Source organism: Plasmodium vivax, chromosome 10 (genome assembly GCF_000002415.2).
Source record: "Plasmodium vivax chromosome 10, whole genome shotgun sequence".
NCBI classification, from domain to species: Eukaryota; Apicomplexa; class Aconoidasida; order Haemosporida; family Plasmodiidae; genus Plasmodium; species Plasmodium vivax.
This window is the reverse complement of record NC_009915.1, coordinates 787,720-812,159: the sequence shown is the minus strand read 5'-3', so window position 1 is coordinate 812,159 and position 24,440 is coordinate 787,720. Positions and strand designations below refer to the sequence as shown.

The window sequence follows — 24,440 nt, the reverse complement described above, 5'->3', positions numbered from 1 at the left end:
TCTGCAAAGTGGGTCATCCACACGGGGGCATATCCCAGGGAGAGAGAGGCCCCTTCTCAAAGTGGTAACTACTTTACGATGGAGCAGTCAACCCAAGAGGTGCCTCCAGCGCAACAGCGTGCTCGCTCGCGTGAGCAAAGGGGCAGGGCACGCAAGGCACATTGTTGTAACGCGCCGCCGCAGGTTAAGCGGTTAAGCGGTGAAGCGGCTAATCGGCTAAACTGCTAAACTGCAAACCGCGAACCGCTTTAAAGAACCAACTGGGGCTTAACTGACGAACAGCTTGGCTCATTTTCCTTTCGATTTTTCAACGTGGGCGGAGCCACTTTCTAGGGTGAAGTTGCCTTTGTGGGGGTACCCCCCCTGTGTGGGAAAAAAAAAAAAAAAAAAAAAAAAAAGCGAATGGGGTGATCACTGCCCTGTGGACCGCTACTCAACTGATCGGGGTGACCACCACCCCATGGGCAGCAACTACCGAGTGGAGGGACACAAAATTGGCACACCCCCCTGCGACACACAACGGGAGAAAAAGGCCCACGTCAAATGTTCAGATAAATGGTGGAGTTGAATTCGGTGTGGCACCTCTTAAAGACGATGGAGGTGTCGTACCCCCCCGCATGGTCGGACTTCTTCAGCTCCTGTTCTGAGGAAAATCTGCGCAAGGGGATATCCGTATCATTTTTGATGGCCGGGTTCAGTGGCTGCGGTTGGGACTCAGTAATATTGGTCACCTTTATCTCGTCAAACAGTTTTGGATTCTCCTTAACAAGGGAATGCACAAAGACCTCGTTGTGGGATTTTTTTATAAGTGGTCTGTGTTTAATAATTTCATAAAAATTGCCCTCCTTCTTTACAATGTCATGTATTTTTTTTTTTTCATTTTCAAAAAGGATAACATTATTTTCTTCTATCACTTTTTGATTTTCCCTTTCGTATTTCTTAATATACGCTTCGATTATTTTTCTTTTTTTTTCGTCAGCTTCGTTGGTCAGGAGGTAGATGATGTCTTCGATTTGCTCCAAGTAGTTATTGTACTGGGGGGTACTTTCAAAGTTGTGTCTTTTTTGGTTAAAAATTTCGGTCAATTTGGATCTGATGTTTTTTTGGTTGGAGTAGACTCTCTCTTCGATGTCAAAGGGAGTTACATTTTTTTTCGTCACGCCTATTTTGCAACGTGGGCAGTGCTGCTTGTTGTGTTGGCTCAGTTGGCTCTCCAGGCACTCCCCGCAGATCTTGTGCTTGCACACGTCGAAGTAGAACAGCTTCTTTTCGCTGCTCGTGCACACGTCGTCTTGGCAGCAGCTGCATTTGTATTCATCCATGGGGGGTGGCGGTGTCGATGGGCTAGTGTGCAGGTGCGGCGGTGTGACGATGCGTTTATGTGTGATGAAGCGTGCGTGGGCACCCGGCACGGCTCCTTCCCGAACTGGTCCCCTCCTCCCACGCCTGCTCTACTCTTCACGCCCTCACCAAGCCGTGCGCACCTTCCGAAATCACCGCTACGGCTGAATAGGCTGCTTTGTACGAACATCCAGAGCGTCCCTGCCAAAATTTCATTTTGGGGGAAAAAAGGCTATCAAAAAAAAAAAAATTAAAGGCATGTATAGCCAATCCAAATGACAACCTCTTCACCACTGATCAAGGCTAATCCCACAGGGCGCATGTAGGAGGAAGAACTTCAAGCGGATTACTCCCTCCAGTTAACCATTTTGATTTTCTCAAGTGGGGGAGAAATTCCGTTGGGAAATTTTGTTCATGCGAGTGCGAACATTTGCGCAGTCGAATGTTACAATTTTGCAAAACGTCGATGCTGAAAAATTGATCAATTTTGCGTCGGCCTGAACCTGCGCTGGTTGATAGCGCCCCCTCCAACGAGGCTACTCCTTTTTCGCCAGTTTTCTCAAAATTTCGCCTCACATGCAACTTTGTTATTTTAAGAAACGCCACAGGTTAGCTGCGAAATGGATTATTTTCCTCGTTTATTCATTTTTTTTTTTTTTTTTTTTTTCCTAATCATCTTATGTGCAATTTGTGAACACTGTGTGTTCTCCCCATTTAACGGCAGCACCTTTTTAACCGCCTTCAACTGAGTTGCGCGCTCGATATTGTGTGTTCCTTTTTTTTTCCTCTTGTCGTTTTCTCTCAATTGATTGGACTCGTGATTACCTTCTGTTGGGTCTGTTTTGTCCCCCATTGAGGTGAATGCTCCCCCCCAAGGAAGATGCATTGTGCAGAATGGGGACACAATGGGGCAAGCCCCAACTTGACCGTTGCAGTGGAAATGAACAGAGGAATACGTTTTGAAGAAGGCCCCCTTCTCTCCCTACCAGTTATGCCCATTTGGCGAAAAATGCCCTTTACAACTGGATGCCAATGTAGGCGACGCAAATAAAATCAATGTTTACCTTTTATTTTAACAGTGGGGGAAGTAGACCTCCGCCGCTGATCCGTAGCTGCTTTTTTTTTCACTGCCCTGCCCTGTCATTTTATAACCCGTTTGGGAAATAATTACCTAACAGTACACACATACGGGAGGATTTTTTTTTTAATGACTAGCCAAATGGCACATTTTTGTATGAACAGGTCATGCGATATTTTGAATGGCTAGGAGGTTCCCCTCTCGATCTAGTGACAAAAGAAGCTTTTCTCACATGTAAACAGAGCAACTGGGTAACGGTTTTGGTTCTCCCGATCGTACATCCTATAAGCGGTTCTCTTACCCCATTTACCTGTTCGTTCTTACAGTTTGCACACAAAAGCGCAGCTGCACAGGTAGGTAGCCATTTTAGGAATTTTTTTTTTTTTTCCCCCCTGACTTGTCATATTTTTCACAATGCATAATGTGTGCAATGTGCTTCAATTTGGTTACCTACAACTGTCTTTTTGCTTTTTTTTTTTTTTTTTCCTGACTTGTTCATATTTTTCACATCGCACATGTGAAATGCGTTTCGGTTTGGCTACCTTGTAACGGTGATTTGTTCAACCCGTTAGTAATCATTACCATTTGCTGTGCCTCCCCCTTTTAACTCCAACTTTGTGGGGGCAAAAGCTTGAACGACATCGTTTTATGTTTTCTCCCCCGCTGCTATCATAATGTGATACTTTTTTTTTTCCACTTCGCAACTGTGCAAGCGAAAAAATAAGGCTTCCCCCTTTGTGATAAAAATGTGGGGCTGCTTCAATCGAGTTGCTTTCTCTTTTAATGCCTACACAGATTAGCAGTTTTGCGCGTCTCCCTTTGGCAATTTTTTACAGTCGCCACATTCATTTTGTGCCGCCGGAGAGCACTCCCACGGCGCATGCGATGATTCGGTTTACGCTATTGTATTTTTTGTTCCATTACTTGGCTACTTTGTTACTTTGCTATTTTTTTATTTATTATTTTTTTTCGAGCCATCCCTGCTCTGTCTGCGCTCTGGAACTCCCCCTTTTTTGACATACATCTGAGCGAAGCAAATTTCCCCCCCTCTCCAGTGCAAAATGGACAGACTGATCCACCTAAATGAGTACACTAAAGTTTTCCAGTTTGGTGCAGATGAAAGGCGACGAGAAGAGAAGCACACAGGAAAGAAACACCCCGCAGAGTGCTCCGAGAAGGAAAGGCATTATTCGAAAGTGAAAGGGAAAAATGCTTTCATATTGCCATCAAACAATGTGGAGGAGAGAAGCCCCTCCAGAAAGTTACACCCCTGCAAGGAGAGCAAAAATGAATACCACCAGTTAGGCAGTGAAGTACCTTCCTCCAGCTTGAGCTTACCCCCCAAAAGTGGCAACACTTTGAGTCACCCGCAGTATGAAGTGAAGAGGAGGGACACCAGGAAGACCCTAAACTGTTGTCTCGAAGAAGTCTGCATATGTAAAAGGTGCTACATGAACGAGTTGCACGAAAGGAAGAAAAGGACTGCAGTTTATACGTTAGAGTTTAATAACTTGGTCGACTGTGAACCTGTGAGTGGGCATCACTTAGTGAAGAGGAATGCCACCCTCGCGCATGGCTTGAAACATAAGGGTAAGCACTGTCAGGAGCGCTCTCCTGGGGAGGGAAACAGACGAGGAATGGTCGTGGAGAAGCTGCCAGAACAAATCCCGCAGAAGAAAAATTTGTTCCAATTTTTGAACTCCATTTTTAGCGTGAATTAGACATGGTCCAAGTGGAAGGGGTGGCGGTGAAGTCTAGGGTTAGGGTTATGGGTATGGGTATGGCTATGGTTATGACTATGGCTATGGCGAGGGTACCCCATTTTTTTATTTTTTTTTTCCTCCCCATTCTGATGCGACAACCTGTTGGGAAATAATTTACAACTAAGTGGTTAGAGGGGCATATCGGCGTTGCACTGTTACCAGGATTTGTCTTACCGTTGATGTGTTCAGAAGGGCGGGCGGAATGGCACACGCGTCGCGCGGCTCGTGAATGGCACTACATTTGCTGCACTTCCCCTCACAGGTGTGCCCCTGCATACATTTCCTCAATATGGATACTCGTCTGCAGGGAGGCCACAGCGCGAATGTGTCTGCCCCGTTTAAAAAGTGCGCCCACTCTTTTTTGATTACCCCCATATGTGCCCCCCCCTTGTGTCGATTTTTTACTCCTGCGCAAGGTAAACATTTGGGGGGCAAAAAAAAAAAAAAAAAGAAAAAAAAAAAAAAGGCACATAATTATGCCTCTCTCTGCTCTTCTTGGCCTTTTTTACTCTGACCCCGATACGCGAATTTTTTTTTTTTTTTTTTTTTGTCACCTGGGTGAGTAGCGTTTGGCTTGGCACTTTTGATGCCACTTTTTTGGTTCCCCTTTTTTGATGAACCTTTTGATGACCCTTTTGATGAACCTATTGGTGAACCTTTTTTGATGGCACATTTTTGTACTTCTTCCGTTTGCACTTCTCCCTTTTGCACCTCTTCCGTCTGTACTACCCACCTCTGTGCCCCTCGCCAGGTCTAAATTTGCCTTAAAAAGGAAGAACCATTCCGAGGAACCACCTTTAGAGAGCTGCCCCCATGAGCGGAATAAGGGCGCTGTACCTGTTCGCCTCTGCGGCAGAGGGAGGGGGGCATTCCCTGATTTACGAGAGGCGCTTCCCCAACGTGGAGGTGTGCGCGCGGAGTGTGCAGGTTAGGGGAGGAGAGTGCAGTAGAGCGGTGGAGCAGGGCGGAAAAAGAAAGGACTCGCGTGTGAATGATCTCCCTCCTGCGTGTAAATGATCTCCCTCCTGCGTGTAAATGCTCGCCCTCCTACCTGCAACGCCCCTTCGCAGGCACACCATTACGTGAATATTCCCGAAGTGAGCAACGTGGAGGAACTACTTACGGAGCAAACAATAAAAAGAAGCTTCCAAGAGGTAGACACGCACTCCCAGTTTGTTCATCTCAACAGGACAATCTGCTGTTATGCCGTACGTGTGAAGAATAAAGTTGTTTCTCCCTTCCTGTTGATGAGAGGCAACGGCTTCGTTTTGATAGTCCTTCTGCTGATGGAAGGGCCGACCAGTGAAGGTCCCCAGGTGGAGGTTGCGAAGTTGTCGGCAAATGAAGCTGCGAAGGAGGCCGCAAATAAGTTACTCTACTACAACCTCATGGGGGACTTTTTAACCTACATGGAGGGCAAGATGGCTAGGCGAGCTTCCTTCCCGTTGCCCCCCTACGGACGAGGGAGCCACGACAAGGCAGTAGCCCTCCAAAAGATTCGCACCCTGGGGGACGCCTACATAACGTCCACCATTCCATTTGGCAAACTTCTGGGAAGGAGAAGCTCTCCCTTTATGGATTACCTGGAGGGAGATATGTACAAAAGGGGAGACGTTTTGCAGAGTAGCTTTTTCCCCTTTTACAATTTTTTGATGTTGGCAAACAGGGAGAGTGTTCATCAGGGGAAAGACGCTCCAAGTGTGTGCAGCAGTCCTTTACAGCAGGGGGGTAGCGAGTGTGGCTTGTCGGAGGGGAGACTCCAATGTACCTCCCCGGCTCAGCAAAGCGAGAGCGATAAGGACAGCCTGCTTAGCAGCGATGATTTTGAAGAGGCAGACAGTTCTGTGGAGACACTGGAAAACCTCCCCTGCGCTTTTGCCAAGAGGAAGGAGCCAAACGATGTTCTCTACGTGAATGCCAAGCCTCCCTTTGTGCCTCCCCCAAAAGGGACTCACGCAGACGGGGAGATAAGAGAGACCTTCCTCAGGCTGCTTGTGAGGTTTTACACTCTGGTCAGGAGGGGAAACCTAACCAGGGGGGACAGCCTAACCAGGGGGGATAGCCTAACCAGGGGGGATAGCCTAATCGGGAGGGACCACCCGGGGGAGCCTCCACTCCCACCCAACGCACCTTATCACCTATACCTCTGCTTCTTTTACAACTACTCCGCCCGTCTGGGGATGACCAAACAAGTCGCCATCGAAAATCACTTTGCCGAGAAGGAGAGCTTGAGGATTAGCAGGGGGAACATTCAGACCTACGTCCCGGTTTACGTGCACGAGTAATGAGGCCATCCCGGGGGAGGGGGACACAGCGACGCAGCGATGCAGCGATGCAGCGATGCAGAGATGCAGAGAGATAGACGGAGAGACCGCCCCCCCTCCGCAAGCGAGTCCGCTCGTTGACGAGTGGGCCAACGGCATAGAAACCCATCTGCTATGTGGACCGTTCTTATCTGCCCCCCCAGGAGAAGCCACCGCTCGCCCGCGCACCTGCTCATTACGGAGGAGCTCACTGGATTTGTAACAAGTCTGGCAAACCGGGGTGCGCAAGTGAAGGTTCGAATGGGTTCTGCGTGGGTGTGCTTATGCGTGAGTGTGCTTAAGCATGCCTGCTTATGCGTGAGTGTGTTTAAGCGTTAGTGTGTTTATACCTGTAACCCTTTATGTCTGCCTCTTTATGTCTGCCCCTTTATGTCTACCCCTTTATGCCTACCCCTTTATGCCTGCCTTGCGCGCCACCCCCCCTTGCAGGGCGAAATGACGCTGCGGTGCGAAGACGAGCGGTACTTGGACGTCGACCTGACGCTCCAGCTGGACGACCACGTCTGCGATGTGTACGCAGGGGACTTTGTCACCCTGGAGAGGAGGTACTCACTCGGAGGGGAGCGCCCCAGGGGGAGAAGCAGTTACCGGCTGGTTTGGGTGCGCGCAGGGAGGTGCGCCACACCGCAAACCGGTACATCCGCACACCTCCACACCTCCACACACACTTACACCTTTTTTTCGCCCTACAGGGGGCAGACCCTGCACATCCGAGTGGCGACCAAACATACGAGCAACACAGTGCTCACGTACTTCTGCAGGGGGGTACCCTCTCCCCTCATCGGTAAGTGCACAGTAGAGCTCGGGGCAGACCCGGCTAACGCGGTGGTTATAACCCAACTCAAATCATAGACGAACCAAATGGACCCCCCCGCAGGATCCTACTGTGTGAGACGGGCCAAGGGTAATTGCACTCTAGTAGACCTAACACTGCAGTGGAATGGGGACGCGCCTTCCATAAGCTTTGACAAGAAAATATCGGAGCCCTTTTTTGTGCGACTCCCCTTTCACGGAGATATTGTTGGCCACTCTTTGAAATGCAACTTGGTAAGGCGCGGCAGAGGGGGTGCACATGGTGGAGCGGCCCAGTGAAAAAAAAGGAAAAATAAAATAAATAAATAAACACAAATCAGCAGAAAAACAAATCGGCAAAAAAACAAATCACCAAAAAACAAATCGGCAAAAGAAACTCTGCAGCGAAAGAACAGCTTGCGTGCAGACGGCGCGGGCCGAATGACTGATTTTCCTTTTTTTTCAATTCCCCCTTCTTCCTACTCAGGGGAAGATAAGACTTGAGGGCAGGCAGGAAATAAAGTGGACGCTTCTTGACCTCCCGAGTAACCCCCCCGCGCAGGAAAAAAAAAACAAATAAACACAATGCAAAACAAACGGATGAACGCAAAATGGCTGCCTCCACACGGACGTTGTTGCCGCTCCGTTTCGTTGCTCTTCCATGTAGGCACCTCCTTTATCATTTTTTTTTTTTTACAAACTTCGTTGCAGGAGAATCCCGCGCTTCCCTCTCTGGAACGGTCCAACTGAGCCATGCGGGTAAAAATATTTCTTTTCCAAAAGGGCACTGTGAAAGGGGCCAACCTGCGGAAGTAGCCCCATTGGGGGGTTCCTCACGGGGGTTTGCACAAAGGAGTTTTTTTTTTTTTTTAATTTGTCCTGTCCGGTGTAGAGGAGCGCCTTACATGTAGTTTATGCTAACGTTTGCGTACTGCATGTTTGTACAATGTTTTCCATTTTGCGTTTTACATTTTCCATTTTTTTTTGTTTCCTTTTTTTCAGACGAGGGGGCAAGGCAGCTCTCTGCGGAAGTCCACCTGCTGTCCAAGTGCGGCTACTCCAGAACAGCGGTGACCCACGCGAGCGAGGAGATACACCCGGAGCAGTTCCTCCACGCACGGGGGTTGACGCTGCTCAGTTCATAGACGATTGGCAGGATCACCCGTTAGCCAATTAACAGTTAATGTACTTGCGCATTTTCCGAAACTTAACATGCCGGTTGAATTTTTTTAAAAAGTGATTCAAGTAGACGTCCTGCAGAGGAGGGGGGGGAGAAGGGGGAGGAGTGTGCAAACGGGTTGACACGCTTCTTCTAAGGGAAGCCTTACCATATACATCTCCTTCTAGTTAACAAAGCAAAGTGCCCTTCTTTTACAAATCACTCCAGAGCTCCTCACCGAGTAGGCCGTGTTTCCGCAAGACAGAATGACCTTGTACAGGCGTTCGCTCTTTATGTTAATAATTTTCTTCACCAAAATTTCGGACAGCATTTTGTAGAGGGCATCATTTTCCGTGTGCTTCTCCGTTGTGGAGTACCCGTATTTGTTTTTGGTGACCCTTCCCTTTTGGCATCCCTGCAGAGGGGTGTGTGTGTGTGGGGGGACCAGCATGTGGTGAGGCTGCTAAGCGGAGAGGCGGCGAGGTGGAGAGGCGACCTGGTTGCTCCCCCTTACCTGCACAACCTGAAACAGCGTGATGGCGTAGAACAAGTCCGCCGCGTTGTTCACGTCGAGGCGCGCCAGGTGGTTCGCCCAGAGCGGCAGGACCCGCAGGCTCTCCTTCAGGATGCGCTCCTCCGCTTCGGTCAGCTGCATGGGTAGTGAAGGAGTGGCTCATTGGCAGCGTTACCACCTGTGCAGTGAAGAAGCGGCTGGCGCGCAGAGCTACCACCCGTGGGGGTGACCTACCTGGACCTGCCACAGGTGAGAAAATACGTGGGCGAAATAGGTGCCATCCGTGAGGTTGAATTTCACGTCCGGTTTGGATTTTAAAAACGAGTTGATGTCCCCCATCGTGGCTGTCCCTGGCTCGTCGCCGTAGTTCCGATAGAACAGGAAGTTCAGCTCGGAGTCGTCGAAGTGGTGCCCCTGCGGTGGAGGCAGTGGCTGTGTCTGCGGTTTCGTCTGCCCGTCTCGCTGCTGCGTCTGCCCGTCTTGCTGCTGCATCTGCGGTTGCGACTGCCCGTCTTGCTGCTGCATCTGCGGTTGCGACTGCCCGTCTTGCTGCTGCTTCTGCGGCTGTGGCTGCCCATTCCTGCGGAGTAGCCGTTGCACGAGCGCGCGCTGCTCCGCGCTCACGTTAAGCGCGTTGTACTTGTGGACGCTTTTCTCGCGATCCGCGTGGAAGTTCACCCGTTTGACGAACTCAATTTCGGCTGGGCCCTTTTCCCTCGCAAAGGGGAAGGCGGAGAGGAGCTTCAACTCGATGAGGAGCACGACGTGCTTGACGGTGTCCACTAGGTCGCGGAAGGCCTTCTCGGAGGGGAGCCCCTCGGAGGGAAGCCAATCGTAGTGCTCCTCGTGGTGGTGCTCCTCGTAGTGCCTCTCATCGTAGTGCTCCTCCTCCTCGTGGTGCGCTCCAGCTAACGCCTCGTCGCCCAGGTTGAGCCTCTTCAGGTTCGAGTTGGCGTCGCAGTTGAAGGGGGCGAAGGGGTTCTCCCCCCCCGCCCGCCGGTCCACGCAGTTGGTGTTTGCACTTCCATTTGTATTTGCGTTTGCATTTTCGCTTCCATTTGCATTTGCGTTTCCACCTCCTCCTCCACTTCTGGCTTTTTTTCCCTTTTTCCTGCTGCCCCCCGACAGGACGTAACTCGGGGGAGAGACGCCCCCCCCGGAGAGGCCCCCCTGCGCTCCCCCCGTGTGGCCATAAATCTCCAGCGTGGCGTTGTGCAGATCCACATCTAAAGCAGTGCCAAATTCCTTGCTAATGGTGTAAAACGATTTCAAGAGGGGAACAAAATTGGAGCCTCCCCTCGGTGTGGCCTCTAAAACTTGCTTATAAATGTAGGGGAACACCTCGGAGGAGTAGGGCCCGTGAACAAATCTGTAGAAGGGGCTGAGCTGTGTAAGGTGGTGGAGCGTCTGGGGATTCCTCAAGTGGGTATATGCCTCATGCCTACAGAGGTAAAGCAGCAGGAGCAGCAACTCCGCGTCGATCATTTTGTATTTTGTAAAGGACATGCACAGAGAGGCAACATCGTCTGGGTGTATCTGGATGGGACTCCCATGTGGGGCATTCGCATGTGGGGCATTCGCATGTGGGGCATTCGCATGTGGGGCATTCGCATGTGGGGCATTCGCATGTGGGGCATTCGCATGTGGGGCATTCCCATGTGTGTCGTTCCCATGTGGGTCGTTCCCATGTGGGTCACCCGCCTGGGATCCATCCAGCACCGGCTCCTCTTGCGAAGTAGAGTCCAACCGATCGACCAGAAGGGTCCACCTGTTCCCATGCGTAATCAACCGCGTCACATATTTGTAAAACTTTTTCACATAGTAATGATTAAAGATGTTGAAGTGCATGAGGAAGTCTAGAAAGCGAGTCACCTGATGAACGGTCTTAATTTTGTGAATGTCCAGACATACCTCTCTGCACACCAATTTGCAGAAATAGGGGTGGTAATAATTTAACTTCTTTATATGCTCTGTTAGTAGCAACACATCGCTGATGCGGTAGAGGTCTCTCTTCCTTATTACAATTTCTATGAAGTGGGAAAGGAGGGGAGTAAAAAAATTGATCCCCTCTTTCCTCCTGGAGCAGAACTGAAACAGTTCCAATTCATCGTAGCTTTTTAGCATTTGTAGAAGGCCATATTGTGGGAGGTTATTTTTAAACGCTGGATTTGTGTTTTTATAAACTTCAAAAAATGGAAAACCATCGTTGTGTATTTTTCCTTTTTTTTTTCCCCTACTTCTGTCTATCTTATGCTTGTAGTATTTGCATAGGTTGTTTTTTTTTTCTACTTCATAGCTGTTTACAAAAAATTTGTTGTAGCCCACTTTTTTTCCGTTCACCGGTTGGAACTTGCTTTTGTGGTTTACGAAGCGGATTTTCCTCCCGATTTTCTCGTTTTCCCGCTTTATCTCGCTCAGGAAGGCTTTGTACCGCTCCATCGCGCGGTTAGCAGTACGGTGTGGCGGCGAGCAGCGCAGTGTAGCGGTAGCGGTATGTGGCACACAGCGCAGTGTGACTCTTCGCGTCAGATTGTGCAGAACAGTCACACGGGGAGCTCCTAACTCTCAGCGCGCATGTAGGGCATCCTTTCCGTTAAGGGGAGTTTTTTTTGGCATCTCATCAGTTGGCAGTTTTGTTCACTTCGTTTTTCACCGCGTTTTTCACCGCGTTTTTCACCGCGTTTTTCACCGCGTTTTTCACCGCGTTTTTCACCACGTTTCTCACCCGCACCTTTGGTACTGCTCCCCCCCTGTGGGCTCTTCACCCCGTGGCGTCGAACTTGTGAACGCCCCTCCGGTTGAGAAGCGAAAATGCGACCGCACTGGAAGAAACACACCCACGTCAGGCGGGAAAAGGAGAGCAAGCAATGGACCAAAAAAAAGAAAAAAAAAAAAAAAACCCACTCTGCCAGTTTCGTACACCGTCCGCATAACTCAAATGCTGCTTTTCCACAACGTATGTTTCTCCCTTTTTTTTTTTTCTTTTTCTTTCCACCCCTTTTGATGGCAATCCATTAAATTTTTTTTTAAGGCTGACCTCAGCTAGCCATTTGCAAATTGAAAAAAAAAAAAAAAAAAAAAAAAAAATGTGCATACAAAAGGGGGCCAATTTATTCCCCCCTGAGGCAGGCAAAAAGAAAGTGTGACGAATCAAACGGAGGGGCTAAGCAGCATCCGTGTTGACCTACCACTTGGAGGACTCCCCATTTGAGGAGTAATCCCCTCCGGCGGGGGCAAACACCGTTTGGAAGCCGTTCGAATGTGTGTTATTCGCCATTTGTGGGGCTGCACCATTGGCAGTGGATGACGCGCGGACGCGGCAGACTCGGACGAAGCAGTTAACTGAGATGACGCGGTTGCGAGTCTGCCCATCACCACACCAGGGGGCAGCAACGAGGGGGGCGTCCCGCATTTGGTTCGTCTCGCGTACTACACGTACTTCGCTCCGTTTCTGCGCATCATGTTTGTTCCCCCCCGTTGCCTACACATAATGACTCTTTTGCGGAGGGAAGGCACGTCGACTGAGGTGATCTCATTCGGGTGAATAAACCTATGCGATGTGCATACAGATATAGGTGTGGCCCCTCCACAGACTTAAGAATGGTGCCCCCTTGCGAAGGTGTAACATCACGCGGGGAGTTTCCCCCCACCCCTCTTTGGGGTGATCAAACGATCACACTTGGAGGGTCAGCGAAACGGTTCGCACGTTCCACAGGGACGGTTGAAAAGGTCAGGGGGTCACAGCACCTACGATGCTGCGTAACCTGTCGCGTGTGCGTCGTTAATCGTTTCGCCTGAGGATAGGACACCTGCGTGCGGTATGATGTCCCCCCGGTTGATCATCTCCGTTGGGTTTAATTCACTGACGAGGTGAAACTAAGCGCGTGTTATTGTTTCTGTTCGCGAGCGTGTGCACACCATCGGTACATGCACAGCGCGGCGTTGCGAACTAGTCGAAGCATGACCCGTTCTGTAAGTCACCCAGCCATCGGGGAGGACACCCCCCGGAAGTTCTTCCTACGTCATGCGGGTGCGTCCCCCGCTGTCACAGCAAGCATACACATGTGTACGCTGGCACGCACGGATGCTCGTGAACATGGCCGCTCTTCCATGTCGATTCTGTGGGGATACCCTTTTTTATTCCCCCCCCACCCCCTGTATATGCTCATGCAGGTGATGAACCTTCAGCTTTAATGTGCAACGCGAAATCACTTTTAATCATGACTGCGTTTTTTTTTTTTTTTTTTTTTTTTTTAAACTGTCCGGTCATACAATGGGTCATTTGGGGACGCCTCACTAGGAGGACTTCCGGGGGAAAACCCGTTGATCTGTTTTTTTTTTGCTGTTTGGGAGGCACTCGTAATTTTGTTCCGTCGCGGTGATTTGTCATTGGTCATTGGTCATTGGTCACTGGTCATTTCCATTTGCCGCTTATCACTGATCACTCGCGTTTGGTAACTCCTCCATCCAGTCCTTTTGCCGCCCCGCCGCACCCGCGCGAAGGCGTTCTTTTTTTTTTTTTTTTTTTTATAGGTGAAGAACGAAAAAAGGAAAAAAATCGCTGAACCGTTTCAAGCCCCATTCACGCAGTTAACGCAGACGAAGCTCACGCAGGCGTAGCTCACGTATGCCTGTTGCCGTCCCGGTTTACCTCCACTCTGCGTTTGTTTATTCTTCCCTCGCGTTAACGCTGACATGTTCGCACTCGCAATCCATTCGGCTTCCCTTTTGCTTTCCCTTTCCGGTTTATCGCTTTGCCCCTTCGTTTCAGCCTACCCCTCGCTTCCTCCCCGTTCGCTCACCCGTTCGTTCTTTTTCCTTTGTGCATTTCCCCCCCCTAAAAGCATTCTCTCTGAGCAGCACGTATGATGGACCCATGCCATTGAGTCACCTCCCGTTCGTTTATGAAGATAAAAACGCTAACGCGTATGCATCATGTATGCCCCCCACATGTGAACGGATTTGTGCCCTCCATTTGGGATTAATTTTTTTTTTTTTTTTTTTTTTTTTTTACCATTTTTTACATATTTTATGTATATATTTTATATATATATGTTTTTTTTTTTTTATTTATTTTTTTTGTTCCCACCGCGCGGTTTGCAAAAGTTTCCCCTCCATTCGTATAGAAGTTTAGGCATACCAAAATGAATGATAGCTAGTACGTGTTCGCGCTTCCTTGTGCCTCTTGCGCCAAGTTGAGGGGTGCCACTCGGGTGGTGCACGCACAGGGCGGCGTCGGCCCCCCCACGTGTGTGTCACACGACGCACATCTTGTGTGGTGTGCCTTTTTGTGCGTGGTCTTATATTTGGCTTACACCTCAGCGCATGAGCCGTCACCCATTTGGGGGGACAGCTGACTCTGCGTGTGGTTGCCATACAGTGTTGTTGCTCCTGTCGTAGGTGTATATATAGGGGTTTCCCTAACTACACCACCCCGTTGTACTTTCCCCCTTTTTGCTCATCATTTTCGCTTCACTTTTACCCCCCCCTCTCACAGTGACAGCTTATTTAAAATTTTATTAATTGGAGACAGTGGCGTTGGGAAGTCTTGTTTGCTCCTTCGTTTTGCCGTAATGCCGGAGTGTCAAGAGAACGAGCTGGGTGTTCCCAATCGCATGGGCGTTCCCAATCGCATGGGTGTTCCCAACCGCATGGGCGTGCCTACCCGTTTTCACATGCACAGTTGCACCGCCTGTGCTGTCCCCCCCCAATATTCGCAAATCGAGAGGGGCAGACAAACATACCTAATGAATCGTTTCGAAAGGGGGAATGGCCAAACGAGCACATCGCCGCGTATATCCTCAAGTGGTGTTATGCACATCGCTTCTCCCAATTGGTGATGATGCCATCACACCGCTGTTTTTTTTTGCCCCTCCAGGATGATACCTACACGGACAGTTACATCAGCACAATCGGGGTTGACTTTAAAATAAAGACGATCGAAATTGAGGACAAAATTATAAAACTGCAAATAGTGAGTGGGCTTTTGGCTAGTGCCCCCTTGCGCGGAGGGCGCGGCTGACGAGGTGCCGAGGCGGCTACCATGAACTCACATATGTAACGATTTTTTTTTTATTTTTTTTCAACTGCAGTGGGACACAGCGGGACAGGAGCGCTTCAGAACGATAACGTCTTCCTATTACCGGGGGGCGCAAGGTACCGCTCATTTTTTGAAAATGCTATGTGGTGCAAGCGGGGCGCCGAGAGGTGTGTGCGTCTAGTTTATTGTGTAGGCAAACCCAGATGTACTCGTATCGCCGACCACTTTCTTTTACCCCCCCCCGCAGGCATCATCATCGTGTACGACGTGACCGACCGAGACAGCTTCAATAACGTGAAAAATTGGATAATAGAAATAGAGAAGTAGGCACCATGGGGAGAGAGAGTGTGCTTGTTGGTCAGCAAGTCCATCTGCGAGGATGCCTTCGCACCGCTTCCAGACGCGTCAATTTTCTTTACGTGTGGACGTACCGTTTCCCCCCCTCGCAGGTATGCCTCGGAGGACGTGCAGAAGGTCCTCATAGGAAACAAAATCGATTTAAAAAACGATCGGAATGTGAGTTACGAAGAAGGGAAGGAGCTGGCGGACAGCTGCAACATTCAGTTTTTGGAAACTTCGGCCAAAATAGCCCACAACGTGGAGCAGGCCTTTAAGACCATGGCGCACGAAATAAAAAATAAGTCGCAGCTGGAGAATCAGCAGAAGGGACGGGTCAACATCAATTTGAACGCCAAGCCGATAAAGGATAACAAAAAGAAGTGCTGCTGAGGGGGCGCCATGCGAGGGTGCAGTACGCGCTGTGTAGTACGCGGTGTGCAATACGCGGTGTGTAGTGTGTAGAGTGCGGTGTGTAGTGCGCGGTGCACAGTATGCTGCGTGCGCGCGAGTCGGGTGGGTTCCAGCTGGGATGACAAAGTGGAGGTGCAAAAGGGACGGGTCACAGCGCAGGTGCTCACTGGGCGGGTTAACACCCAAGTGTGAAGTCGTCGCAGCGTCGTCACGGCTTCGTCGCGGTTTCGTCGCGGTTTCGTCGCGCCTTCCGTCTTCGCTTCGCCTGCTTGGACCACTTCGCCTACTTCGCCTGGTTGTGCCGCTTTTCCGCTGCTTTTCCTCGCCCCTTTTTTTCCAAGTCATGTGCCGAGTCGACCCCATGGCCCCTCCTCTTCACGTTTGCAAAAGATTTTTATATGTTTTAAAAAAATGGCGCTCGGCAGGAGCGAATATACGCCGATGCGACGCTATGCAGGGATGCGCGTCCACGCATGTGCCTGTGAGATGGGCCCAAGGTTGTACACACGCAAGTGCCCTCGTACATAGCCATTCGGGCGCCTGCACGTGCTCAAGTGCAGTAATGATGAGGATAGTTTTTTTTTTTTTTTTTAACCTAATGATTTACTAATTTAAAATTTTTGTTCATCAGTAATTTTTTTTTGCATCGCCCCTGCCCCTTTACTTTATGTTTTATCTTCACCATTTTATTTTTTCTTTTTCTTTTTATTTTATTTATTTTTTTTTTTCTTTATTTTATTCCCTTTTGCCTAATAAGCTTTTCATTTTCCCCTGTCTGGGTACTCTCCACGCTGTATTTATTTGTGCCATTCGTTCTTTGTTCACCTGCATGTGGGCCCACACACGGGCAACCCACGGGCTTGCTCATTTTTGTGTGCACTCCTGTGCCCGGGCGCACCTGGGCAGTGCGGGGGGTACAACTCATGTGCATATCGCTGCACGGACTAATTATGTTTCCCAAATTTTTTTGCGTTTGAAGAATTGTGAAATGTGGACCGCGCGGGGGGGAGAAGCTCACCGGTTGAAGGGCAACACCGCGGGGGGGGGAAGCTCAACGGTTGGAGGGCAACACAACGGAGGAGCGATGCTCACCGGTTGGAGGCCTACCCCATGAGGGGCTCCAGGTCCTCGTGGTAACTGAGAATGCTGTAGAGAGGGACGTTCAGCTTCTGCTCGAACAAATCTTTGAAATACACCTTTTCATTCTGCTCATTCAGTTCGTACTCATTTCGGTTAAGTAAAACGATGAGCGCGACGACCCTCAAGTTGGGATATGACTTCAGCTTGTTTATTATCTCCGTCAAGGCAGTGCCACATGTGAAGACGTCGTCAATTATGATTACCTTCTTTTCGCTTTCCGCTTCCTTTGCATTGTGCACATCGCCATTGACCGCTTCGTCCAGGTTCCCCACAATGAGCGTCTTGTCGCCATAATCTTTTTTTTCCTTTCTATCGTACAGGTAAAAAACATTTGCAAATTTATTCGACCGGAATAAGAAGTGGCTAGTTAGCGTTGCTATTGGAATACCCTTATAGGATGCCCCCAACAGGTAATCGAAGGGAATTTTCTCCTTTAAAATTAAATGAGAAATTAAAAACGAAATAATGTGTGCAGAAACGATGTTATTTAATACTCCACTTGAAAAAAAATATTTTGATTTTCTCTTTGATTTTAAGATAAAATCACCAAATTTTATGGCATTATATTTTAGCAAAGCTGTGATCAGCAAGCTTTTCATTTCCTTCACGTGACTGTTCTGGTCATCCTTTTCCAGTTCGATGCATTCTCGAAGCTGGGTATATTTTTTGTGTAAATCTTCGTCACTGAGGTAGTTCGTTTGGTTGATGCTTTTCTCTCCTTCCATTCTGTTGAGCATTTTGCAGACAAGAAGGAAAAAAAAAGAAAACAAAAAAAAAAAAAAAATAACAAAAAAAGTTCAACTATATCTTCTATTTGAAACACTGGGGCTGATATGCCACGGGGGCGAGGTAACCACAGTGTGTATTTTTCCAAACGCGGGGGGAAAAAAGGTTGGCGTGAGCTGACCCCTAACGGAATGTACAAACAAATAACCCAGTGAACAGCTTGCAAAGGCGCCTGCTCTCCTTGGTCAAATAAATTATGAACAAATCTGTGCTTGCAGCTGCGCATAAACAGAGTATTTCCTCTGCATCTATCTGTACCTAGGTGCGCTCTTCTGTATGTTCCTCAAAGCCGCGCGTTTATTTACGCCCGTTTTCCTTCTTTAGCTTTTTCTACACCATCTGGAAGGGAAGAAAAGCAACCCTTTGGGGAAGATCCACCGCGCAGATGTTATCCTCTATACATGTATATTATATGTATTATATATGTATGTTCTTTTTTTTTTTTTTATGACTTGTTCATATTTTTTTAAACCTTTTGGTTAGATTTTCTTTTTTTTTCAACTCTGTTCATATTTTTTCAAACCTTTTGGCTAGATTTTTTTTTTTTTTTTAACTCTGTTCATATTTTTTTAAACCTTTTGACTAGATTTTTTTTTTTTTTTTCCAAACGGGGGGCACTTTATCACTCTAATATGAGATAAACGCGGTAACAACACCCGTCAGAGTCGGGGATCGGGTGTCGATGCGGGGGTTATGCGCGAATACGCCGCAGAGGTACATATACTAGTAGCGGGTTGTCAGTTGGCAGGTCTGTTCCCTTTCTCCGCCCTTTCATTTCAGCTGCCGAGTCGCCGTTCTGCACGGGCATGCGCGCGACGGGAAACCAAAAAAATGAGGAGTTGGAGCAGTTGGGCAAAAGTTGCATGCAGGGCGACGCAAAAAAAAACAACTACAAATTGCCGCATATTACCCACAAACCGCGCAGGCCGACGCGACAACTCATAGTACAAAAATGAGCGGTCCGCCGAAGGGCCAGCTGGGTGCGTTTTCCACGGTGAGCGATCCACCAGTCAGCGCGCCCCCACCATGCCCTACCAACAAAACGTTTCCGACACGTTCATGCTTAAGGCGACTTTTACAGCCTGCTCCACGGACTTCTTACGTGCAACAAAATTGCAAAGGATGCTGTTATCCAAATGGTGACCTTCACAAGTTGACGTGCGCATTATCAGTTCAACCCACTCGCTTACGTCTCCGGGGTTATTATGTGTTAACAGGGGGAAAGAGGAAGTCGTGCCGTTCCTAGTTGACTGCTCCTGCACAGCACTTGTGCGCAGATGCAAATCGTCCAAAAGGTCTTCCTCCATCAGGATGGAATAATTTTTCGTTATCGCGTACAGGATGACTTGCATGAGTTTAGTGTCACTTGCCGCGTTCATCATGAGGCGGTGAAGCGGGGTTCCACTACCGACCAACCTCTGCACAATTCGCATATCTTTCCTGCTCCTATGGTGACGTAAAACTATTTTATGTTTAAGTAAAAGGAAGAGCAGCAAGGGGTTCGTATACGTCGTGGTGGGGCGGTCAAACTCGGAGAGGCAGATTTGTTCAACTTGTTCTTCGTACACTTTTGACAACTTCCCAACAAAATGCTTATCATCATTTTTGTTAAAAAAAATATTTTTTATTTTTTTATTTTTCCTCGCCATGTTGCGAAAACAAAGTAGACACACATAAATGAGTAGACTCCTTTCGTCGTTCACAAAAGTCCACCTCTTCAACGTGGTGCTCGCAATGTCCACAAGGATTCGCGAAATGGGGTTGCCTCTCACAGCACGGTAATTCCCCTTATTTTTTCCTTTTTGCAAAAGGGAACATAAATAGAGAAGACTGTGCATGATTAGTGAGTAGACGTGCTTCCTCCGCATGCTGTCGATATGTGTGCAGATGTAAATCCTACTGAGCGCCATCAGTTTGTTCATCACATCGTTGGAATTTTTAAAAATATATAAATTTTTTTTTTTTTTTTTCTCCCCCCCTACTCCATCCAAGTGCACATGCGCTAAGGCGGTTTTAAAAAACAACATGAAAAAGTTGTTATCCCCTCTGTGAACAATCCCCCCATTTGACAGCAACAAATTTGTAAAGAAGTTTCTCAAGAGGAGAGTTTTCCTTTTAAAGTTATTTCCGCTGTAGAGGTAGACCTTCATCAATTCTGCGCAATTAAAGTCGCTCATTTTTGATTTCACCGCGTGGGTTATTTCGCTGCACAAGGAATGATTTTTTTGCCTGACCATGTTCATACAAAACTTTGCCTTTTTTTCCTGCCCAGTTAATGTTAATCTGTTCATGTATTTGTAACTTTTGAGCAGCAAAAAACTATCCACGTCGTTCCAGTTTAGCCCTTTTAAAATTGTCACAACGGTTACGTTTAAAAGTTGCAACTTGGTCCTACGTGATGGTAACTCATTTTGTCCGTTTGACATAACGTCGTTTTTTTGTTCATCCGTTTGGTCGTTCGTATTGCAGGGTAGAAGCTCACCCGTATTGTACCCCCTCATTTTTACTTCATTCGTTTTGTCCTTAACCTCCGGCGTTACGCAGCGGATGTCGTTACGTGGGCCCACTTTCACACGGAGACCCTGCAACATGCTCAGCAGCTTCAGCGGGGGGATTAAAAATTGATGGGTGACTTGTTCAGGCTGACACGTTGAAAAAAATTTGACCAAAAATTCACTTAACGCTTCGGTTAAGGGGTCATCTTTTATTTTACTTTTCAAAACTTGTATGTAGAAAATGACCACCCCCGCGCACACGTTCTGTGCACACACGTCGGAGAGGACGCCCGCATTTTTTAACGCAATATATCGTCTGCATTTTTGAAGAGCGGACGCGTACAACGTCGTGGTTAAGTCGCTACACATATCTGTGTGCCTGTAAAATCTTACAATCTTGTGGGTGTAAAAAAAGTGAAGATTTGCAAGGTCACTTTTGAGGAGTACATCCCTGTACAGTTTCGTCAATTTGGAAAAGTCTTTTTTTTTCTTCACAAATGCGTAATCATACCGAGTCAGGTGGTGCATAAAAATCGCCATGGGGATGACTTCCTTTTTGTATACGCTTACCCATCTGCGTTGCTTGTTGATGAAGACAGTGGACTCGGGCCCGTAACTGGGCGGGGAGAATGCACTATTGTTCTCCCCCCTGTTTATGCTTGGCTGGACGGGTTCGTCACTCATCGGAAGGTTGCGCACTGCTAAGGTGCGCATTGCTAAGCTGCCTTCCCCTCCCTCCTCAGGTCGGGGAGCCCCCTTCTCCCCCCCCCCGTGTAGCCAAACCCGATTTGCAAAACAACTGAGGGGCACCTCCCTTCGGCGGGCAGCACGCTTACTAATTCGGTACAATTCATAAAGCGTCATCATGTTACTCCTGTTTTTGTGTCTCCTCCTGTTTGCATAGAGGGCGCCACGGAATGCGGGGCTGCTTAGCAGCTTATTCTTTTGCGAAGCAGGGTCATCGTCGAAGCTTTCCCTTTTTTTGCTCACAGATGGGGGGGAGAGACCCCCCCCGGAGTTGCCTCCCTGTGCTTCGCAGTCATCTCCCCAAAATAAGCATGCATATCTGAGCAGCCTCTCAACAAAGTGATTGTCCTTCACGTCGTTCCTGTTCAGCACATACAAGTACGTCAGAATGTCTTTCAAACTGATGAGCGGCAATTTTTTCTTCTCCCTTTTGTGCACATCGAACAGGTTGACATGTTTTAATTTCGTTTTTTTTTTCCCCTTCTCCTTCTCCTTCCGGTTGGTAAGCAGCTCTTCCCCTTTCCGCGTCACCTTCTCAACTGTCTCTACCACAAGGGAAGAGTACGCACGCATAAATTTAACGCTGTACAATTTCCACTTTTCGAGGGCCAAAGCAGCTAGCGAAAAATATTTTATTTTTTTATTTTTTTTCATATCCATGCACAGGAAAATTTTACGAATGAGTAACTCCACGAGGGAGTTATCCCTCACAGAGAAGTACGCGTAGACGAAGGCGATTCTGCTCAGCGTGTTCAGGTCATCTTCACAATGCATGTGCGTTTTTACATTTCTCGCTAACCTTATGAGGAGGTTTCTCATCAAGCTGTTGTCCACGGGCAGATCGCTTTGGTACCTCTCCCCCTTATTCCCTGGGGGAACAAAAAAATCATCCTCAAGAATGTAAAATAATTTTAAGTACCACTCACAGTTCGAGGGGTTATCCTTTCCGTGAATCTGTTTTACTGCTTGGGTGAAGAAGTGCTGGTAGAGGCTGTAAATGATTAAACTTATCTGCCGGCTGTTCATATACATATGTGTGTGTTGCACCTCCCTCATCATTTTTAGAATTACGTGGTTGTGATTCTCGTCGTGGTATATGTTCATTAGGCTGGCTCTAAGATAGGTGTTGCAGATGTCTTTGTTCCTCCCCAAATGGACGATGCTGCTCAGCGCGCTCGTGTTCTTCGGGTCCTTCTCCCTCCTGTCTTGCCGGAACGTTGCGCGCGGGAAGAATTGGAATGCCTCCCCGGCGGCGGACGAGCCCCAGATGGGTGTCTCCCTAACTAGGCGGTCTTCCCCCGTTGGAAGCGATTCACCAATTGGGCGCAATTCACCAATTGTGGTTTTCCCAATTAGGCGGTCTTCCCCCGTTGGAAGCGATACACCAATTGGGCGGTCTCCCCCCGTTGTGGCCTCCCCCACGGGGGCCACCCCCCCCAGCAGCGAGGCGCTCCCCCTTCGCGCGGATTGCACTTCCCCATTTTTAAGGTGGCAAATGAAGTGAAAGTGCGAAGAAGGCACCTCCTTCAGCTTCCTCCTCTTTAGGCTATTAAAGCTTATGGCCTCATCCGCCTTCTTCTTCTTCTCGAACACGTAGTTGATATGTTTCGCCGTTTTGGAGCTTAGCTTCTTCTGTTTCTTTGCGCCACCTACTCGGCTGCTTATGGCAACGGCTCGGTGAAACTGGTCGCCCCTTTTTTTTACCTGACCGGTGAGGACGCTTCGCTGCAGAAGGGCACACAGCGGGTGATACGCCGCCATAAAGGAAAAGAAAAAAAAATGGGAAAAAAAAGTGTGCCTTCAGTTTGGCTGATTATTGCTCATCTCAGTTTTAGCAATACGGAGGTGTTTACTTCAGCGGAGGGGGTGCCAATCACCTGCAGACTTTTCCGCTTCTACGCCATTCTGGCTGCTTCATGTGTGGGCCTACACCCGCAAAGGAGGCGTGGCGATCGGAAGGTCGGTCAATTCAGTCAGGTTAGTAGCTTCCCATTCGCTTCACCCTGGGGGAGTGGTCTCGTCATACCACATTACACAGCATAACATTCCGCTGTGCCGCTGTGCCGCTTTTCCGAGGCAAGCGGGGGGGAGCCCAAATGTCACTACGCCAGAACAAAGCCGCTCACCGGTCATTGTACTTCCCCACTGGAGAGGTTTTGTCAAAATGGTGGACCGTTTGACGCCCTTCTTCCCACCCCCATGTGCATGGAAAAAGCGGCACATCGGGATGCCCACCATTTTGGCAAAACCGAGAGGCAGGAAAAAAAAAAAAAAAAAAACGCACATCGCCTTCAAAAAAAAAACAACAAATGAATGTAAGAAAAGGCATCCTAAATTACTTAACTCTGCATAGCACCATCGTCCGGAGGAACCACCACAGAAGCTATCACAAGGAATGCAGGCAGCAGGGCAGCCCCCACGGGATGGAAAAAAACAGCAAAATGAAAAACGTGAGGCCCAATTATTTTGTATGCATCCCCCTGTCAGGCAACAAAGCCTTAGTGGAGGAATTCCTCAAAGTGCAAAACCACGTCGCTTCGAAATTTGAAATGCTCAAAGAATGTGCAATTGAGAGAAACAAGTTTCACATCTCTCTCCTCATTTTACACGTGAAGAAGTCCCAAATGGAGTCCTCCAAGGAGGCCTTCCACGAAGCCATGGCGGAAATTAAGAAGCTCAACCATCAAGCCATTTCCTTCGACACACTGGAAACCTTTCGAAACGACGTTTTGTATGCGGGGCTGCAGGAGGGCAGCCGCAAGTACGTAATGAATGTGATAGCTCTCCTGAGGGACTCCTTCGCCAAGCGGGACATACACATCTTCGGCAACCGCAAGGGTAGGGAGGAGGCCCGGGGGAAGAAGCGCGCGAGCGGCGCGTCCGACAAGAGTGCAGCTAATCCAATTGACAAAAGTGCAGCTAACCCATCTGACAAAAGTGCAGCCCCCCCCGGCACACACGAACGCGACGACAAAGAGCAGATAACCCCCCACGTGACCATCATGAAAAACTCCTACCTGAGGAAAATCTACGCCAACAGGAAGCCCCAGATTTTCGCCGACTACTACGCCGACTTCAACTTGTCCAAACTGAAAAATGAGCGGGTTGTTCCAAACAAAATACAGTTCCTCGAAATGGACACGGATTCAGCAACGTCATACTATCGAATCATCGCTGAATGTGGCCTTCCTTAAGTCGGTAGGCACTCCTCCAGTGTGGGGAATTCAACCGTTCACACTTTTGCAACTTTGGCAGCTAGCCATTTGTCCGTTTTTTTTTTTTTTTTTTTTTTTTTTTTTTTTTTTTTGGTCATATTTTTTTTTTTTTTCGCGTGTGCAAATTTGCACACATGGAAAAGTGGTGGTTAGTGTTCTGCTCCACATGTTTGAAGGGCCCCCAAATGGTTGCCCAGCTTGTGGAGTGAACAGGCCATTGTAATGTTACTCCGTTGGGGGAATGACTGGGGGGTAGAGGATAGAGAACACAAATCGAGGCTTCCCACATGTGATTA

At 48.5% G+C, this 24,440-nt stretch overlaps 7 protein-coding genes across 7 annotated transcripts; 3 read left to right on the top strand and 4 right to left on the bottom strand.

Annotated features, from left to right (window-relative positions):
• Positions 1 to 539: 539 nt before the first annotated feature.
• Positions 540 to 1,720, bottom strand: PVX_080625 (CDK-activating kinase assembly factor, putative; the record flags this gene model as incomplete). The annotated part of the gene is made up of 1 exon (XM_001613783.1): positions 540 to 1,720. The coding sequence occupies exon 1, from the start codon at positions 1,320 to 1,322 to the stop codon at positions 540 to 542; it is 783 nt and encodes a 260-aa protein (XP_001613833.1). The 5' UTR covers positions 1,323 to 1,720.
• Positions 1,721 to 3,480: 1,760 nt separating this feature from the next.
• On the top strand, positions 3,481 to 4,140 carry PVX_080620 (hypothetical protein, conserved; the record flags this gene model as incomplete). The annotated part of the gene is made up of 1 exon (XM_001613782.1): positions 3,481 to 4,140. The coding sequence occupies one exon, from the start codon at positions 3,481 to 3,483 to the stop codon at positions 4,138 to 4,140; it is 660 nt and encodes a 219-aa protein (XP_001613832.1).
• Positions 4,141 to 8,299: 4,159 nt separating this feature from the next.
• PVX_080615 (hypothetical protein, conserved) lies at positions 8,300 to 11,410 on the bottom strand (the record flags this gene model as incomplete). The annotated part of the gene is made up of 3 exons (XM_001613781.1): positions 8,300 to 8,552; positions 8,696 to 8,872; positions 9,206 to 11,410. The coding sequence occupies 3 exons, from the start codon at positions 11,408 to 11,410 to the stop codon at positions 8,472 to 8,474; spliced, it is 2,463 nt and encodes an 820-aa protein (XP_001613831.1). The 3' UTR covers positions 8,300 to 8,471.
• Positions 11,411 to 14,055: 2,645 nt separating this feature from the next.
• PVX_080610 (small GTPase Rab1A, putative) lies at positions 14,056 to 16,737 on the top strand. The gene is made up of 6 exons (XM_001613780.1): positions 14,056 to 14,129; positions 14,469 to 14,541; positions 14,850 to 14,945; positions 15,064 to 15,127; positions 15,259 to 15,334; positions 15,461 to 16,737. Exons 1-6 carry the CDS (start codon positions 14,116 to 14,118, stop codon positions 15,738 to 15,740), a joined length of 603 nt encoding a protein of 200 aa, XP_001613830.1. The 5' UTR covers positions 14,056 to 14,115; the 3' UTR covers positions 15,741 to 16,737.
• A 127-nt stretch (positions 16,738 to 16,864) lies between these two features.
• Positions 16,865 to 17,638, bottom strand: PVX_080605 (orotate phosphoribosyltransferase, putative; the record flags this gene model as incomplete). The annotated part of the gene is made up of 1 exon (XM_001613779.1): positions 16,865 to 17,638. One exon carries the CDS (start codon positions 17,636 to 17,638, stop codon positions 16,865 to 16,867), a length of 774 nt encoding a protein of 257 aa, XP_001613829.1.
• Positions 17,639 to 18,718: 1,080 nt separating this feature from the next.
• Positions 18,719 to 22,690, bottom strand: PVX_080600 (hypothetical protein, conserved; the record flags this gene model as incomplete). The annotated part of the gene is made up of 1 exon (XM_001613778.1): positions 18,719 to 22,690. One exon carries the CDS (start codon positions 22,688 to 22,690, stop codon positions 18,719 to 18,721), a length of 3,972 nt encoding a protein of 1,323 aa, XP_001613828.1.
• Positions 22,691 to 23,238: 548 nt separating this feature from the next.
• Positions 23,239 to 24,123, top strand: PVX_080595 (hypothetical protein, conserved; the record flags this gene model as incomplete). Its single annotated transcript, XM_001613777.1, has 1 exon — positions 23,239 to 24,123. The coding sequence occupies one exon, from the start codon at positions 23,239 to 23,241 to the stop codon at positions 24,121 to 24,123; it is 885 nt and encodes a 294-aa protein (XP_001613827.1).
• Positions 24,124 to 24,440: the final 317 nt, after the last annotated feature.